Consider the following 20,392-nt stretch of genomic DNA (forward strand, 5'->3'; position numbering starts at 1 on the left):
GAATTAAATGTTTATAGCATATAGTCAGAGCCTTAGGATGTATCTGGTATAATCACTGTCACTATCTGAGCGACCAAGAAGCACTTCCCAGGGGTTTTTTCACATCCCCTTACTTCCTCCAGCCTTGTGTTAACAAAAGCAGAAGTATATGAACTCCTTTGTGTTTTGCAGTTTCTGAAAGTGCTATACCTTACTGACATTTTATTGGCTTACACATATTTGGAGAAGTGGGTGATAACTGTCACTTTTTCTACTTAAAGTTTAGGCGTTGAATAGAGATTTTTCTCTTTGTTCAAACCAAAATACACCGTTAAGTGTAGTGTAAATGAACAGTTCTGTCACTAGAATTTTGTGTCAAACTCTATCACCAAAATCTACTCAACTACTGTTTTCATAGGTATTAAAAAAAAGAAGAAGAAGAAGAAGAAGAAACTATTTGCGCAGAAAGGGGGATGGGAACAATTTTCAAAGCGCTTGGCTTGGTGCTGTGTCTTACACATATGCTATTGGTATATTTATGCATTAGGTATTTTCAGAATAATAGCAGAACTTACTGGAATATTTTATCTCTTTAAAAAAAGTTCTTATTTAGAATATTCCATGGTTACCTAAAGACTGGAAAAGAATTTCTCATAATTTTGACCTGCTATGCAAATTATTTGCATGACGAAATTCAACTTTTGAACAAAAAACTGAGGAAGAGAGTGACTTGAAATTCATATATTTTTTTCACCATTGGCACTGTCTTGAGATACATTTGCCCAGTCTTTTCTCTTTACAGTAAATAGTTAGCCCATATGTTTAGAGTATCCATACCTGAAATAGTCACCACATTTTTAACTATTTCCAGAAATTCAGTGTTCTTATTTATTTGCATTATCTGCTTTTCTTTCTCAGCATTTTAAAATTCGATTTTGAATTTTTTTCTAACAGTGCTTATTTATATAATTTACAAAGTGACATAATACTGCATGGCTTATAAAAGTGATAGTCCTCTACCTCATTCTTGTCTAACCTAGATTCCTACTCCCCTGAGACAAGCATGCTTTCACCCCTTTTTCTTGTTTCTAATACTGTTTAACACTTCCACCTCTCCAAATGACATTTTTGGACTGTTGTCTTCTTATTTGAACATTAATTATCTACTGACTTCTTACTATGAATGATGAGGAATTAGCCTTTCTAAGCAAGTCACCACACATACTTCCCTCTTTCTGTCTTTCTAATATAAGTTTTACATTATTCTGTCTCAGTTACATAGTATATTATGATTACATTTCCTCTACTGTACTTTTAGTTTTTCCTGGTGGTAATAATAGCATTGGGTTTTTAAATTTGTTTTATTATTTATTTGTATACATATCTCCAGTTTATTCCCAAATTCCTTTCTCCTACTATAACATTCCTCTCAATGTTGCTAATTACAGAATTCATAAACCCTGACTTATTAACCTCATAATCAGTTCATCCACTGTTTTTTCTTGGAAATATCTTTCCTTGGGTTTCTATCCTCTCCTGTGAATTCTCTTTATTCTCTAGGCTTCTGGTTACCCTGAGGTTCCCTTCACTACTCATTTATGGTAGATATCCTTTTTTTTGGGTCCCATGTCTTCCTCTTTCTAGGTTGACTTCTTAAGTTTGATGGACCACATCCCTAGTAGCTTTCTGAGAGAGTCTGTGATTTTAAGATTTTGATTTTGCATTTTTCCCTTACATTTGATTGATAGTTTGGATATAGAATTCTAGATCAGAAAGCATTTTTCCTTCAGAGTTTTGAAGGCATTACTTCAGTTGTCTTCTGATTCTTTGTTTTACATAAAAAATTCCAGTGATTTCCAATTTTTTATTCTTTGTGGACAATCATTTTTGGCCTTTCTAAAACTTAAAAATCTTTTCTCTAGTATTCTAAACTTAAAATAAAAAAAGGTAGAATACCCATATTATAGTCTAAGTATAATAAATGTATTTAATCTTCAGTGAAAGTGTAAGAAAAAGGAAGGCTCATTATAAATATGATCTAGCAGTGTGCTTAGGACCTCAGTATTTGTAGAACTAAAAGATTCTATTCATTCCTGGCACTGGCTCAATATTTTATTAAATAAAAAAGATTCAAGGTGTGTAATTCAGTACAAAGAAAACTTCCTTGGTGTACCTTAGCAGGTATCTATTAAGATTCTGAAAATAAGACTGGAGCCACATTTTACTCACTAGATGGATTAAGTAGTTATAGACTTTGTTGGTCGTGGTGTTGAATGTGATGAGAATATTCGCTGTCTTCATTCTTTTGTTACTACCCTGGTTTAATACAGCTTTCTTGGACTGCATGGTTCCATATGTTATTTTACATTGATTTCAAATTGTATTGTAAGTTATGTAATTTACAGTATTTCATAAATAATATTTTAACAGTTTTCTGATTTTTATTTGTGGTATTTCTTTTGTTTTTTGTCCTTATTATGGACACGGATTTTGAGCCATCTTTACCATTAAGTCCAGAAAGTTTTCTTAAATAAATGGCCTTGTACACAGAGCTCATCGGATAGACTCTAATTTTTGTACTGGTTTTGATGAAACTTGCAGTATGAAAACTGATTTTCTGGATTATGACAGATTACTAAATATCCTCTCTCTAAAAAAAGTTTTACTGATAAAGCCACAAAGCTATTTTTCAGCCAGTGCAGAAAAGCAGATAATCCTGTTTGTTTGAAATAGGTTCTGGGAAGTTATCTGGGATAAGTTTTTCAGCCTCAGTTTAGGTTAGAATAACAGAAGCCTCTCAGGAGATCTCTCAAAGACAGTGTTAAGAGTAAAGAATATCACAGACTGGACAAAAACATAATAATATTGTGTTATTCAGAACCAGTTGTTAATGGGAAGCATTTGTGTTTCTTTTTGCTTATAGCAATCTGTAATTCAGAATCCCATGTTACTACAAATAAAGTGATTCATTGGAGTTTTTGAGAGGACTAAATTCACTGACAATTGCATCTGTCTCTTTCCACATAATCCTTCTGTTACATTTCATATTCTTTGAATCAAAAGGAACTATGTTGGACTTTGTTTCTATTGTCCTTCTCTGCTTGGCATTGTTTTAGAAATGTTCCACAGTAACTTCAGCAGTTTTGGAAGCTGCACTTTGCTGCTCACAGCAGGCCACCTGGAAGCATTAAGATTTCAAGAAAAAACATTTTTTGATATAGCTAAACTGCCCTTATAAGAGAACCTTACTTATGGGGCTAAATCAGGTTATTTTATAACATATTCTCCTAGAAAAATGAACACTTAAAAACAAATGAATGTGCCATACATTACTGAAATGTGAATATTTTTTTAATCTCATTTTTTTTTAGTTGAGAAAATGAGAACATAAGATTTATCAACTTTTGATTATGAAAGATGTTAAATAGTAAGATATTCTTTCAGTGCTAGGAGAAAAGTCTGATTTACCTTTGACAGATTTCCAGTTCTGGATTTCTGAAGACAAGGTTGTTAGAAAGGACTTTCTGTGCCTTACACTTAAAAAGTGAACTACAGTCTAATTAAATGAGAGTTGCATAGATGAATGACAAAATCCTGTGATATCTTTTACTGATACGAGTATTCTGAAAGTTGGAGAGTGTTTCAGCAACTCTTGTTCTTTTGTTTTTAATTTAATTGTATTAGTAAAAGATAGCACTTTAGAATCTTTTGGTTCTAGAAAAATTTCAAGAGGAAATGCTTAATAATAACCTGATGCATCTAATTCTTAATACTGCTTGAACTCTGCTTCATTTATCCTTTTTATTTTAAGATCTTTCCTTTCTTACATGTTCTTACATGTTCAAAATCTGTAGGATTTTGTCTTTCTTTTAGGAATCCATATTTGCCTTCCCAGGAGTTAATTTTTAAACTTATTTAGAATATCACGGTTAGTGGGAATTGGTTGGCTAACTAAATTACTCATCCTCAGCCTGATCACTTATATCCAGTGACCATTTTTAGTTTTCTCTAGGAGATTAAGAGAAACCTTTGATGTCTTAAAATCATTAGGAAACTACTTTCTTTTTCATTTATTTTTTTTTCTTAATTTTGCTGACAGTTGTCTTTGTGAAGAATATAATCTGAAAAATCATGCTATTTAACTTTCTCATCAAGGCTGAACTTTGTAGGGAGAGAATGTTTTGATATTAAGTCTTATTACTTAGGCTTCATCAAAGCTGGCTGAAAGCCCAGGTTAGAAAGTAATTCAGAAACAGCTTTGTGTTTTTAAGTAATCAAGCCCTTGCTGCCTATGCTGTTTAACACAGTTTTAGTCTCTCTGTTTACAGAGAACAAATCCGTCACTAATTTCTCTTGCTTAACTAACTTGACCTTTTGCTCTTAATAATATACTTCAACCTCCTACTATACTTCTTTTCTTCCCTTGTTCTTTGCTTTGTGAAGATATCTTTCTGGCTTGGATTTACTTCTGGAGGGAAGGATATTTAATAAGCAAATAGTCCTTTCTTGATAAATAGTCTCTCCTTGGGTTAACTAATTAGTCTACTTCACCTAGTCTTCCATCGTTTTCCAGGACAGTCTCCGTAAGAAGGATGACAGGATTGAAGAGCTGGAAGAAGCACTAAGAGAAAGTGTACAGATAACTGCAGAGCGAGAAATGGTGCTGGCACAAGAGGAGTCAGCCAGGACCAGTGCTGAAAAACAGGTCTGCAATTTCATACAGTTACTGGCAATGCTGCTGGTTAAACACAAGGTAAAACCCAACCAGTATAGTATAGGTCAACTGTACATATGTTCAGAGGGTTTCGAAAGCACTTCATCAGGTGTAAGTACTTAAACCTAAAAAAGAATTAAAATAAGAGAATTGCATAAGAACGAATTGAAATAAAAGAATTGTGTAAGAACGACTCATGTTAAGAGTCAATGCATTAATAAATTGGGGCTTATTTCACATATATGGGTGTGGTATATGCTCTTGTATCTGGTGAGATGGAATGGAATTTGTCTGTTGTGAGACTGGTCACAATCCTGATTTTAAATTGAATGGGAAAACACAAACATTTCTGAGTTAAAATGTTAAATTTAAATAACAGTTTATTTTATACCCTGCCTTGTTCAAAAGAGCAGTTAAAGTTATCACAAGATATTGACAAGGTTAGTAGCAAGTATGAAGGACATAGTTATCATGGGACTTGAGAGCCCCAGAGCAGCATGTCTCAGCCCTGAAGTGACTTGCTAAAGACTTCTGCTGCTGTGTGTGTGGTGTTTGCTTTATATAGTTTTTACGTCTTTTAGATTCCTGTACACTTGCTTTTGACTTTTTGTTAGGATGGATAAGTAAAATTGGGAAATGTGAATGGAAGAAATGGTTCTAACAAGAGAAGGCTCTGATCTCAGTTCCTAGTGTGAGTGTGATTGGAGGTTTTGAATGTCCCTTAGAGATTCGTGGCATGTAATTTTTTGTTATTGTTTCCTTTCCATTTCTTTGTTGGAGAACTGTATGTGCTAAAAAGGTAAAAAATTCAATGAGAGGGTAACCTGAATCTTTTGGGGAACCCCCATGATGAGACCCCCTGTGGTCTTGTGAGTTAAGGTAGTTGCACAGCAAGGAAGTAGGGTACATTTTCAAAGGAGACATGATGTAGTGTGTGCCATAAGGGAGTCCCTTCATAACTGTGTTAGGATGAGGATATGCTTTCTTTAGTGCTAAATACAGAAAGAAAGACAAACTGATAGTTTTTAGTCAAACTGAAGAAAAATGGAACTTTTCATAGTCTTTCAGTGCCCTGTTCCTACATAAATGCCTTATTCACTTCTAATTTGAATATTTCCAGAAATAGAGTGAAATAGAGCTTAGGTAGTAGAGAGCTTCAGAGAAGGGATGGTGACAGTCATTGATCCAGGGTGAAGAGGGATTTTCTTTTATCTTGATTTACCTTTTTTATATTCTTACCTTTATTTTCAAAATGTCCCTATTTTTTTTTTCCTTTAAAGATTTTTTCTGCTTGGCGATCGTTATTTAGTGACAGGTCTTACATATCATGTAGAAATGTTGGCCATTAATGATTATACATCATGTCATTATGGCATATAAGTTGCTAGTATGCTTTTTAATTTTAAAATGTCTTCTTGTGTGAACTAGTTATAATTTGCTTTTTGGGGGCTTGATTTTTATATATTTATGCATTTATGTATTATTTAAAACAGACTTATTTTAGATCAGATTTTTTTGTTTTGTTTTGTTTTGGTTTATAGTTTACAGAAAAGTTGAGCAGAAAGTACATGGAATTCCCATCTTTTCCTTCTTCCTCCTCAGTTTTCCCTATTGTTAACATCTAGCATTGGTGTGATAGATTTATTAGAATTGATGAGCCAATATTGATACATTATTAACTGGTCCATAGCTTAAATTTTGGTCTGCTCTTCATCTCCTACAGTTCTGTGGGTTTTGCCAAATGTCTGATGTCATATATTCACTGTAACAGTATCATGCAGAATAGTTTAATTGCCCCAAAGATCCTCTGTGCTCCACTTGTTTGTCTTTCCTCCATCTCCCCAATCCTTATCTTTTTCCTCTCTCCATAGTTTTTCCTTTTCTAGAATGTCATATAGGTGGAATAACAGTATGTAGCCTTTTCTAACTGAGTTTTTCCATTTAGCCTTGCACATGGTTCTTCCAGGTCTTTTTGTGGCCTGATAACTCCTTTTGTTTTACTTCTGAGTAATTTTCCAGTGTATAGACATGCCACAATTTGTTCCTTCACCTGTTGAAGAACATCTTGATTACTCCCAATGTTTGGCAATTATGGATAAAGGTTCTATGAACATTTATGTGTGGGTTTTTGTATGGACATAAATTATCAACTCATTTAGGTAAATACCTGGGAATTACTGGATTTTTTGATAAGACTATAGTTAGCTTTGTAAGGAACTGTGAAACTCTCTTCCAAAGTGGCTATATGTAATTTGCTTTTAATTGCATGCTTTTTCTTTTTCTCTTTCCTGTTTATCTTTTTTCCACCATTCTGCTACTCACTGCCTTTCTGAAGCTGTTGAATGAAGTATTGCATGAGACCAGTCATTTGGGCTCTAGGTGGTTTAAGGTATGAAGAAGCTGTTTTCATGTTTGTATTTCTGAGGCCGTGTAACCTTCATCCACTGTCCCCTCCTGCTGTCATCTTCTGTTCTTATTTTTATCTTTTTCCATCCTTTAACTCCACTGTTAATTTTACTGATACATATTAATTGTATATAATACCAAGGTACTCTACAGATACTTATTTTGAAATATCTTAAATGGGTAAAGCTTTTTTTGGCTGGGGATTTTATTCTTATTATCTATTCAGGTTCAGAAATTATCTATCTCTTATCTAAATTTAGCCTCAGAGAAGAAATAACTCCCTGTGATAGAAGGAGGATATCTATATCTCTTGATTTCTTGAAGAGCAAAGCAAAATTGTTTGGGAATAATTTCTTTTAACTAAAATAAAGTACAGAGCCTTTTAAAGTTTGAGAGGGGAAAACTCACAAAAGAAAAAAATTTCTTCTTATAGGATCCCCTTATAGTTTCTTTATTCCCAGTACTACATGTTGTTCCATATTGAGCCCATGCCCCAAATGAGAAATTGTGTAATGATCCCACGAAGGAAGATGTCCTAAAGCCTGTGTTGTCAAATGGAGAGATGAAAGTGAATAATCCCATGAGGGCAGTCCCAGGGGCTCTGTTTACTTTAGCTTTGTGCTTTTCTACATGGATTTTCTTCTTCTGAAACTTACCTCTGCTCAAGTTTTAGCAGGTTTTGTGTTTTGTTGAACGTGAGAGTCCATTTTCTTAAAATGAGACTAGAGTAGAATCTGTTCTCTAAAGTCTCAGGATTCTGAGGAGGTAGGGAGCAGCATCTGTAGTTCAGCAGTGCTGCTATCAACTTAAATTTAAATGCAGTACGTGCATGGAGTACTGGGTGTTATCCGCAAACATGAATCATGGAACACTACATCAAAAACTAATGATGTACTGTATGGTGACTAACAAAATAATAAAATTTAAAAATTAAAAAAAAAACAACCTTAAATTTTTGAAATGTTTTTTTTTCTTTTACTTAAAAAGAATGGTTTAAATATCTTCACTAAGAGTAAGTTTATTTTTTGAAGAACCTTTTTGCCAACTATATTGCTAACTAAAGTTTTAAAAAATGCCTCTCAAGTAATATGGTATTTTTTTGTGGCTCAGTAAGCTGGGTTTCTATCTGTTCCTGAAGAGTATTTCTTTTTTTGAGCAGTGATAAAGATATATCCTCTCAGTATAACTGAAATTTGCACATGAATTCTAACTTTTATTTTTATATAAAAGCTCATTTTTAATAGTGTTACTCATTTTTTAAATTGCCATTTTTGATGATATTTGGCTTGAATGTTAAATATAAATTTTGACCTAGAAGATCATAAGGTTTTACCTATGATTTGCAAGTAGTTATGGAACAATGAGCATTTTTTAGGGTTATATCCTCAACCCTCCCCCACATCTGTATTTTAAATATTGTGCATTCCAATAATTAAAATCACTTGAATAGCAAAAATGGCAATCTGATTAAACGGCATATTATAGCTTAACAGGACATGTTGGACCCACTTGGTTTTTTACTCTGAATCTCACAGAATACCCAGCTGCTTCTTTTAGTGTTTAACTTCTTTTCCTTCCCTTGGCCTTCACTGCCAGTAGTTCTTGATTTTTTATTGTGAAAAGGGGCAGTAGAGTCACTTAAATTTGATCCAGTCTCTTTGCGTCTTACAAAATTAAATAGCTAAAAAGAAGTAAAATAAGAAGGCAGTGCTAATGGCATGTATGGTACATATTGGTGGCACATGCTTCATTATGATTCGCTTGTTTGCTTCTCGGTTCCGTTGTTACTTTTGAAGGCAGTGGATTTTTTTCTTGTGTTTCTATCTTCTTCAGTTTCACCTTAATCAAATTTCTTATCCTCAGCCATGTCTGGTTTGTTAGACACAGTCGTGGAGGAAATGGAGCGAGGTGCAAGAGTGAGTGGGGTCCAGACTGCAACTGGCAACTGCCAGGTGTCCCATTTTTTTTCCTTCTTAAAGATTCATTAAATTCTCTATTGGCTGCGAGTCAATTCCATCAGTTTTATAGCATTTAAATACTTTCTAAACAGAACAGGTTACCACTACTGAAGCATCACTAGTAACTGGGTAGCCTGTAGAAGATGATGTGTGCTAATAAAACTATAGTTGTACTCTCCAGTACTTCCCATGGCCTTCTTACTTTTAGCTGTTCCCAGAGTTGACAGTTTATTCTTTGGCCATATAATCACAGTCCTGTACTGGTCTGAACATTTGTAGTAAGCTATATTTCTCATTTTTTTAATTAAATGGCAGTAATGCTCAGAAAATAAAATAATGATCCTTTTACTAATGCTACTCTTTCTGCAAAGATTTATTGGCTACCTTGTAGTTTTGCAGATATTACACTAGGTGCTGGAAATAGAAAGGTAATAAAAACAGTCTCTGCCTCAAGAAGTTAATTGTTTATTTGGAAAGACTGAAGAATGAACCTATAATTATGGTTCAGTTTGATAAGTGCCGTGGTAGTGATCTGAATAGAGAGCATTAACAGTAGAAGAGGAGGAGCAGGCATACAGGCCCGATCGGAGAGGTGCATAGAAGGCTTCCTGGAGGAAGTGACTAATGCATGGGCTGAGTCTTAAGAAGAAAGAACTAAGCAAAAAGGAGGTGGAAAGATATTGACCATAGTCCATATAGAGGGATCAATATATGTGAAAGCTGGAAGCCTCGGGAATCTTTAAATAGCGGTTAGTAGCTATAGTTCAGGATAAATATGTATGCCACAATCTGTGGGAAGGAGGGGAGTGTTACAGTCTGATCATGCTGAAGCATGTTTAGTCAGATGTTGTGCTCCAGCATTTAATTTTATGATCAAGGCAGTGGAGAACTATTGAAGCATTTTAAGTACGTAACAATATTTTATGAAGAGTTTGCTTCCTCATTCATTCATTCATTCATTCAGCAGATCTTTATTGAGCATCCAGGGGTCTCTGGTAGTCTGGGATAATATATCATGGTGCAGAAAGCAGCTGTGGTCTCTCCCTTGAGAAAGCTTATAGTCTGCAGAGGGACACAGACACTAATCCAACAAAAAAACCATTTAATCACAAGTTACCACGAAGTACTGTAAAAAATTGAAATAGGTTTTCTATAATTTGGTGGAATTTGGAGAGGATAGAACTTATTTTTAATTGAGTGCTCAGAGAGGGTCCTCTGATAAAGTAACATTTAACCTGGGTCTTGAAGTGTGAGAAGCCTGCCATGTGAAGAATGGGGAGGAATCAGTGTTTGTGACGGCAGTAAGGTGGAAAGAACTGGACATGTGTGAGGATGACTGGTATGACTTGGGGGGTGAGAGCACCGCAAGGCATGCGGGGCCTTAGGTAAGGGGTGGTCAGGAGTTGGCATTTTTTTTTAAGTGTTTTTTTGTTTGTTTGTTTGTTTGTTTTTTACAGAGATCACAAGTAGGCAGAGATGCAGGTAGAGAGAGAGGAGGAAGCAGGCTCTCTGCTGAGCAGAGAGCCCGATGCCAGGCTCCATCCCAGAACCCTGGGATCATGACCTGAGCCAAAGGCAGAGGCTTTAACCCCCTGAACAACCCAAGATGTCCCGATCTGGGATTTTTTTAAGAATGGTAGAAGCCATTAAAGAGGTTTAATCAGTGCATGACATCCACTGATTATGTTTTTAAAAGACTGTCTGGCTGCTAGTTGGAAAATGGATTCCACAAAACTAAGAATGAAGCAAGAAGATCAGATGAGTTATTAGAGTAGCCTAGGCCAGAGTTCTTCAAACTGAGGTACACATATATCTGGAGATGGCACGAACATTTTCCAAACGGATATATGGGCACAGGTGCCCAGCTTCTAAACATCCTTTTCCTTCAAATTGGTCTGCCTTAAAGGGCACCTAAGATGAGCAGATTCTTTTTACTTCCCTTTTCATAGTGTGCATCCCTCACTTTACAATAGGTGCATCTCTCCTGAATCTTAGTGTTTTATATTCCTCTAGGGAGGAAAACAAAACAACCCTGGAACAGTTACACACAGATAATTGCAAATATTGGCATTAAGAAGATGGATCAGAAAATTCAGATTGTTTATAATTCTTTGTTTTCAATAGAATTGGATAACCTAATTAAGTTGTCAGCTGATAGATAATTATAAATAATTTTTAATAATAGGCTACTGTGTGATTTGGTGCATATAATTCTGAAGGAGTGCAAAATATTGGGACATACTGCTATAAAACATTTCCTTCCATTCCTGTCTATTTATATAAAGGTTTCTTAGTCCTATGAAAAGGAAGCATGCAATAGAATTGATACTAAACCCTGAATGAGTAATACTCATCAAGGAATAGCTAAACTAATAAAATAAAAATTCCATTAATTTCATTAAGATAAATATGTTTAATGATATGACACATTTTTAGTAAAATTTTACTTTTCACATTTAATATGTATTCTTTCAAAATATCACATATATAAGTTTCGATTGATAATGTAATAATATAATATTACATTGATATATTAATCGATATATTATCGATTGATAATAATAATAATATAATAATCATTTTGAAAGAATTTTTAATAGAGTTATGATGATAGGAAATGTAAATATGAAATTTAAATGTATTTATATATCTTTGATGGAGAAAAGTATGAGAGAGGATCTATACAAACAGTCTAGCATAAAATAAATTACATCATTATAAAATTTTAGGAAGAAATGGAACAGAAATACCAGGTTAAAGAGAAAAAGGAACACGTAAAATGTTTAATCACTTAAGAATAGTTTGTCTTTACAGTTTTTAAATAGATAAAAATATATATAAAGTCACCATAGTATTTATATTTAATTGGATACTTTCTTTTTAAAAAAAGAATGACACTTTATTTTTTGAAAATATTTTAAAATACCTAAGAAATCACATTCTTTGCAGTTCTTTGAACTTATGAGTTAAAAATAGATATCAGGTTAAAATTATAGTTATGTAAACTATTTTAGGAGGCATACTAACAAAGTCATGTAGGCTTCTGGTCTAGGCAAGAAACTGTAAATTAGGATGTAGGTGGGTAAATTGCATAGTGGCAGTGGGAATGGAGACAAGTAGATGGATTTAGAATGTCTTTTGGAAGTAGAGCTAAAAAGACTTGGTGAATTCCATCTATGGAATATGGTAAGGCTGAAGGAGAAAACAAAGATGATTTTCCAGTTACTGGCTAGACAACTGGATAGATGTTGGTTCCATTTTCTGAGATGAGAAATCCTCAGGGAAATACTTGTTTGAGGATAAGAAAGAAATCATGCTAAAAAAGATAGTTAGTATTATTAGTAGTGGAATTATTACCACATCAGATGTATATATCAACCCAGTTTTCTCTTCTGAAATAAACTATTGTCTACTTCATGTCTACTTTGTACCTTTTTTCAGCTATTTCATTGACATCTCAACCTGAAACCATCCAAATCCAGAACCCTTGATTCCTTGCCTTAAACCAATTTTTCCCCAGGCCTTTTCATCTCATGTGAGAAAACACTCTTATCCTACAAATCTGAAATTAGTCGTGGTGTGAGTTAGGAGAAGCAAGTCCGAGAAAGGCTGAAGTGATAGGTTAGGTACAGAGATTGTAAACTCTGGTTCAGAAAGCTACTCCAGAGGTTTGGGGAAGCTGTATTACATAGTGGCTAAGAAAGTGGGTTCTGGGTTAGAATCCTTGATTGGAAGTATGGTTTAATCACTTAAAAATTATAATTGCAAACAAATTATTTCTGTGTCGATTCCCTGAGCTGTCAAAAATACTTACTGTAACTGCCACACCAAGGAGAGGTTATATGTATAAAGCACTTATAACAGAGTTGGCATATAGTAAGCACCCAGTAAACCTTAGTAGCTAAGGTTAAGTAGCTACGTAGGCTTCTCTTGTTACTACTGTGGCTCTTGATAGCACCAAGGAAAGAGGTTGCTGTCATCAGCAAACAGCCCCAGAGAAACTTACTATCTACAGACCCCATCTTAGTGGTCAGTACTGGTGATAACCAGCTTTTTCTTAGAAGTTACCATTTGCATATATCAAGTTTTAATCCTTGGGACGTGAGGAAATTCTGTCCCCTGGCACTTCACAGCCTAGAATTTATAGTATCTGTATCCGCTGGAAATACCACAGCCAGCTAATAGGTTAGTCAAATGGGTATCGTTCTTATCATTCAGTTATTCCTTCTCTGAGAGTCTGTCTTAGGTCAATGCAGGATCTTAGTTCTGTCCATTATTTTCCAATATTCTTTTAGCTTCCTCTCACAAAAATAGTCTTAGTAGCTTTAGTAAATGGTTACAAATTTGTGCTGTGAAATCCAATCCTAATGCTATCCTTCAGTTTTACAGAGTTATGTATTATTCTGTGATTTCCTTCGGAAGGAAAGTAGGGAGGGAAAGAAGAATGCTTTCTTTAGCACAATTTAAAACAAAATGAGAATTTGAGAACATTATGCTTAGATTTTATTCATAGAAGTCGGAAGATAGAGAAAATTTAAGATTAAAAAATGTTGTGTTTGATCCTCATAATCTTAAATTGGAAATATCTGATTGAATATTTGTGACTTTTTCCTCTTACCAAACACTCAGATGCGCACACAAACATACACATTTCCTGCATACTGAAAATACCTCAAAAACATTATTTCAGTTGCAGTGCACCTTCCTAGTGCCCAGGTAGGGTATCCAAATACCACTCGGTATTAAGAGGATTTGAGTTCCAAATAGAAGTTACTTTTTTCTTTTCACATAAAGTGAATTCTAGGAATACACATTTTTCTTCACAAGTGCTTATTTGTGACCAAAACTTCTGTAGTCCTTATAGCAGCATTCTTCAATAGAACTTTGACCCAATGGAATCTCTTCTGTTCAGTATGGTGGCTGATGAACACTTAAAATGTGGCTAGAACCCCTGAAGAACCAAATTTTCAATCTATTTAATTTTAAAATCTATTTAATATTAATTTAAATGGCCACATCTGGCTAGTGGCTGCTGTATTAGACGGTGTGTTAGATGGATGGATACTTATATAGACATATACGTTACTTAGCAACTACCATTTAGTTTTTCCTCCTGGGCCTGACAGAGTTGTAGTACTGCTGTATAAAGACAGGCACTTTCCTGATGTTGTTGATCCTTTTTTTGTTTTTGTTTTTGGAAGTTTTTCCAAACTGTGGTCTTAAAACGCATTTGTCAAAAAGTAATTATTCCTTTTTTATTCTTAAGATTTTATTTTATTTTTTTATTTGACAGAGAGAGAGAGAGAGATTACAAGTAGGCAGAGAGAGGACGAGAAGCAGGCTCCCTGCCAAAGCAGAGAACCCAATGTGGGGCTCGATCCCAGGACCCCGTGACCATGACCTGAGCCGAAGGCAGTGGCTTAACCTACTGAGCCACCCAGGCACTCAAAGTAATTATTCCTTTAAGAAATAATGGTGAAAGACTAGGTTAGTAAAAGACAAGGTCACTTTCAAGAGATACCATAATGTGTGTGTCTGTGTGTCTCTGTGTGTGTATTATCCCATGTTTATAGAGTAGTAGACATTTCAGTTTATAGCATGCATGATGGAATTAGTATAGGAAAAAGGAATATAAAAGTTATAGAAACAAGAAAGCAGTGTCTGTCCATAGAGAGAATATGCCACCCTAGTGTTAAGTGTTTAATGGCTTCATAGATAACCATTTACTCCATTACTCTGTTATTCATTCCAATAATGCTTATTGAGAGTTTACTATATGCTGGGAAATGGAATACACTAGTGAACAAAACAAATATGGTCCCTTTCCTCCTGGTGTTTATTTGTTAGGAAGATTAATCACATGTTCACATACATAAACATACTCTTTAAGATTGTGATACAGTCAAATAAATGAAAATATAGAATTATAAAAAGAGTATAACAGGGGGAACTTATTTAGAATGAATGGTCAGGGAAGACATCCCTAAGACACTGATACTTAAATTGACACATCAAAAGTAAATAGGAACTGGTGAGATTTAGAATGTCAGGGAATTTACTTCATGGAAACCACCTGTGTGGACACCCTAATAATGGGAAGAGCATGGTATAGTTATGCTATAGAACTAAAAGGAAATCACCAGTTAATGGAGAATGCTAAGTAGAAGTGAGTTGGTGGCTGGGTGGGTAGGTAGGTAAGTGAGTGAGTGAATAAAGGAATGAAAGAACAGATGGTATGACATGGAGAGTTAGGGAGGAACCAGATTATGTAGGATGGTCATGTCAATGATTTTAGATTTTATCTTAATTGTAATGGCTAGCCTTTAACTCACTTTAAGAAGAAGAATGATAAAAATCCATTTCATGTTTCTTTAAAAATTTTTTTAGTTATTTATTAATTTATTTGACAGACAGAGATCACAAGTAGGCAGAGAAGCAGCCAGAGAGAGAGGAGGAAGCAGGCTCCCTGCTGAGCAGAGAGCCCGACTCAGGGCTTGATCCCAGGACCCTAGGATCATGACTCAAGCTGAAGGCAGAGGCCTTAACCCACTGAGCCACCCAGGTGCCCCACCATTTCATGTTTTAAAAAGATTATTCTGGCAGTTATATGAAAAATAAATCAGGGATAAGTAAGAAAAAAATAAATGAACAAGGACACTAGGCAGAGTACCTGTTAGGAAGATATTGTGTAATCCAGGAACAGAGTAGGGTGTTAGCCATGGAGATGGAGAGATTTATTTGGAGATAGATGTAATGGGATGTGCTGATATTTTGCATGTGGAAGATCAGGAAGAGGGAGGTGGTATTTGAGATATCTGTGCCCTCTTTCTCATGAAGGTGTTGTCAACTAGGGACTTGGGTATATGGCTTTAGTTCAGAGATGTGCTGTGAGCTAAAATAGAAACATACTCCAATTACTCTCAAATGCACATAAATTAAGAAAGTACCTCTTTATTATTACTAGAAAATGTGACACACTGGACGTATATAGCATCTTACTCTTAATATAATTACAAGGCTTAAGATACTGACATATTGATTACCTATTAACTGCTGATCATTGTGATAAATAATTAATAGTATTTAATCACTTAAATTCTTAGATATATTAGTGTTTCCTGGAGAGAGAAAGAACATCGGGGCTCATAGGGTACTTTTTCAGAAGAATGAAGACAGGTTTGCATTTGTTCCCTCTCAATGAAGCAGTGTCTTTATCTTTATTCCATCCTCTTGTCTGGATAAATCCTACTTCTCCTTCCATAAAACCTTCTTTTACCCCGCAAGTCTGAGTTACATGTCTCTCCCATGTTTTTCAGCAGCACTCAGTTTGTTTGATGACACTGTGTTATTATTACTTACTCTGTCACTCTAAGAGTTTATCTCCACCTTCTCTATTAGAATGAAAGCTCCTTGAGGACAGGTGTTGGGTCTTGTTTATTGTCGTATCTTTAGTAACTACTGCCATCATGTCTGGTACATAGTGGCATTCAGTGAATATTTGTTGAGTGAATGAATTAATAATGAGTGAATGAATAAAATTTTATTCTGACCTCCTGACTGCACTCCTGGTAACAGAAGCATCACTTTATTTACTAAACAATGTGAAATTTAATTGCAGTTTTATGACTCTTACATTAGTTATCAAAAAATATTTTGTATTATTATAAAAATATATTGAATTATTACAAAAATGTTTTGAATTGTTTTCTTACTTACAATTCCTCTCCATGGGATTTGATGAAGTACTTTGTCATTTGCCGGAAAAACTCAAAAAAGATTTCACAATCGTAGATTTAAAGAATTAGATAGTATTACTTGAAAGCTTATTTTTTGTGGTAAAGAGTATTTGATATTAAAGCATGGTAGCTGCAATGGAAAAATAAAATTTAGAAATCTTCATTATCCCTGACCTATCCTTACTTTGGAAAGTAAGAGGATTTGCTATGTCTCATGCAGTGAATATGTAGCACTCTGTCCCACCGTGACTGATCTTTCAGATAGTGGGAGCTAACAGAAAGTGATGTTATATACCATCTAGTCTTCAACTCTGAGGTAGCAATAAGCCATGTCATAAAAACATGTAAAATTTCAAAACACTCTACAGAGCAGATGTAAACTGTGATCAAATTAGGATGAAAATGTTTTTGATTCTACTTTATTTCCATCTGGTGGGACTAATACTTATGATCATCACCGGTGATTTCATTAGGTTTTTCAAGATTTGTCTCATCTCTCCTGCCTTAAATATAGATTTATAATATTAAGATTGTTTCCTTTTATACAATACTCTAATGGGCTACATTTATAGCTTATAGAAGTTTCTTAACATATATGTATGTATTTTACTATTTATCCTTTTATGCCTTAAGTCAGTTTCTGTGTTGGTAGTGATGGGGGTTTTTGAGGTGAGTAGCTGAGCGGTCTCAAAGTATTATAAATACAAACATGTTTCTCAGCTACGTGTCTTAGAAGAAAATCCAGTCGTAAATAAGCAGTATGAACTTTGCATTTAAAAGAGATTGCTGATTTCTGCAGAAGTCATCATTTTTGGTCAGTGCAAAAATTGAAGGTACTTTGTTCAAAGATTTCGTTTTTAAAAAGATGTTATTATCAAACATTTTATTGGTAAACATGGGGAAAGTACTACGTTTTTAATATTCCAAGAATCTGATATGGTGACAGTTAAATTCACAGTCATTTTCTCTTTGCCATTGTGTAACCATTTCAGTGTTTAAATCAAGCTCTGTCAAGAGGAACTTAGTAAGTTTCATTGTAGACTCTTGCTCTAATGTCAGTGAGTTTGAATCTCCTTTGTTATGGTGACTGGTTATGAAATCAGTCACTTGACAGACCCTGAAGTGAGACTGCTGGAAATACGTCATGTCTGCCTTCATGGTGACAGCTGGCTACAAAACAAACCCCACCAGAGCCATTCTGCAATTGACAAGGGATTTCAAAGGCCAACAGGGCTGCCACTTCAAAGAGAATTCTGCCATCTCTGGCTTGTTGAAAGAAGAAGTTAAATGGCTATACCCTGCCATAGCAGAAATCTCCATGTTTAGACTTCTCCTGCTTTTGATCTTAGAAAGATGTATGAAATGCTCTTTAAGTTAAAGGAATGATATAGTCTATAGCAATGGCAACCCAATATTATTCTGCATTTCAATTTACTTCTTAATGGAAATTACCCAAATATGTTCAAATAACAGTAGGTCTAAAAACTCAAATGTCTCAGAGGATGAGTGCTCAAAAAAGGAATCAAAACTTCGTATTAATGTTGTAGCCACTTTCACAAATGTGGAGTAAGTCAGATGGTGAATAAAATGGAGCTCTCAGTGTGTTTTTAAAACTCCTTCAGTTTCTCCTGGTAATTTTAGTCTCCTTTAGTAGAATCATGTTCTGAATATTGATAGTAGGAATGGCAGACAACTAAAACCTGTTGTCTCAAGTCCAATTTGCATGGTTTAAACAGACATTTCTCTTCCTCCCCTTTTAGTAACTTTGTACTTGAAATTTTAAACTACCTTGTACTGTTTGAAATGTTACTCATCCAGTTATGCTGGATACGATATTGATATAATTACCTTATTGTATTCAACAAAGGGAAGATCTCAGAGTTTTAATAAAACTCTTCCAATAAAAGATCAAAATACTAACAAGCATCTTGAAGAATAACAATGAAAAGGCAGCAACATGAATATTTTCATTTAGAATACTGATAGCCATGAAAGATACTCATTTGATGGAGTTATGTGTAGTGTACTTGAAAAATAAAAAAGGAAACTTTATAAATAACAGGGCAGTAAAAATATGGAGATTTTATATGTAGTATGAAGCGAGAGTAGGGCTTGGCTTGAAATCTAAAATTATTACAAGTCAATGGCATGACCTTTTTTAATGGCAATGTTTTCTCTCTCATCCTCTGTATTATAGGGTAAAACTAAGAATCCTTAGATTATTTTGCCCTGATCTTGTGTTCTTTTCTTCTCTTAAAATTTCTACTTACATATAATAAAAGGGTTGACTTAGCAGAAGCTTTAGAGCACTGTAATAACTTCCTCTTTAATTTTGCCAGATGGGGTCAGTAGACAACAAGTAAAAAAATTCTGAAGGGAAACTGGAGCTCCCAGGAAATAACCACATGTGATGGTATGACCAAAAAATAATAATAATAATAATAAAATAATAATCTTTTTACACATGAGTGGTTTGTAACAGTACTTTTGAAAGTAGTGCATTTGGGTATGCCTTTTTTATTACAGTTTTTTGCTCTTGAAAAGTTTTTGATAAAATAGTACATGATTATATTATTCTGGAAGTTCAGGAAATATCTATGTTTCTAAATTTTGGCTTGATTTTTCCTTTTCTTTCAACAAAAGGACCACATCTGTGTTTTCCAAAGTTATAATCAAATGAAAAATTAACTGCAGTGGAAAAAAAATAAAACCTTGGCACACCCTAAAATTGAACCACAGAGATGAGTGCCAGACTCTGTAGATACTGGTTTTCAAAGTAGACATGTTTTTATACTTCTGACTAAACTATATAACCACTACTGCACTGGGAAGCACTTTTGGAATCTATGTGGCAGATCTGTAACAGATGATATTTAGTTTGCTTCTAATGAGTTCTTGGGGTGTTTGGCCCTTATTCTGTTATCTCCTACTGAGAAGTTTGATAAACCAAATTATTGACGATAGAGGCAGTCATCCAAGATATCGCTGAAGGTGAAGTCATGAGAGCCAGATGGCTTCCCACTGATTTTTATATGCAGTTTATGTTCTCCTTGGCTGCACCTTCTTGGATGTTTTCAATAAACATATTTTCCTAGAGAAATATGCACAGCAGGATTTATCCTACACAACAGATAGTTTTTGTGTGTGGCATGGCCCATGCTCTGTTTTGGCACTCATTTGTCCCCTCCTCTTATCTCCACCCTCTGTAATGAATGAGTAAAGAGATAATAAGGGCTAGTGTAAAGTGCAGTGACCCAGAAGTCCAGTGATGTGGATTTTAGCTCTTCTGTTTACTAGCTGTGATTTAAGGTGAGGTTCATAGTCTTTCTAAGCCTCTGTAGTGGAATGAAGTAATTATTAGCCCACAAGTGTTTTGGTAGCTTATAAAGACAGTATACAAATGTCGAGCATTATTGCTCAACATTATGGCCAGAATAATCTTGTGTGTGTGTGTGTGTGTGTGTGTGTACACATTTATGTCATGTTTATGAGTTCTCTCTTGGTGTCCTTGAGTTGCCAGACATTAAATCTCATCATTTTGTATTTCTTCTTTGACTAATAGTAAATTTGTGGTAAGTAAAATTTTGGTATTTGATGTT

At 34.6% G+C, this 20,392-nt stretch overlaps 1 protein-coding gene across 13 annotated transcripts in view; it reads left to right on the forward strand.

The window, feature by feature from the left end:
- The window catches only part of ERC1 (ELKS/RAB6-interacting/CAST family member 1), a 541,029-nt gene that overhangs the window by 247,631 nt on the left and 273,006 nt on the right, over positions 1 to 20,392 (forward strand). For 11 of the 13 annotated variants that reach the window (XR_004287084.1, XM_032349203.1, XM_032349211.1 and 8 more), the window contains one exon: positions 4,553 to 4,684. The exons of the other annotated variants lie outside the window; for them this stretch is intronic. Coding sequence is in view for 10 of the 11 variants with exons in the window: in XM_032349203.1 (XP_032205094.1) it covers positions 4,553 to 4,684 (132 nt within the window). In the remaining variant the exon portion in view is untranslated. The remainder of the gene's footprint in view (positions 1 to 4,552; positions 4,685 to 20,392) is intronic. 13 annotated transcript variants of the gene reach the window in all.

This window comes from Mustela erminea, chromosome 6, assembly GCF_009829155.1.
Source record: "Mustela erminea isolate mMusErm1 chromosome 6, mMusErm1.Pri, whole genome shotgun sequence".
NCBI classification, from domain to species: Eukaryota; Metazoa; Chordata; class Mammalia; order Carnivora; family Mustelidae; genus Mustela; species Mustela erminea.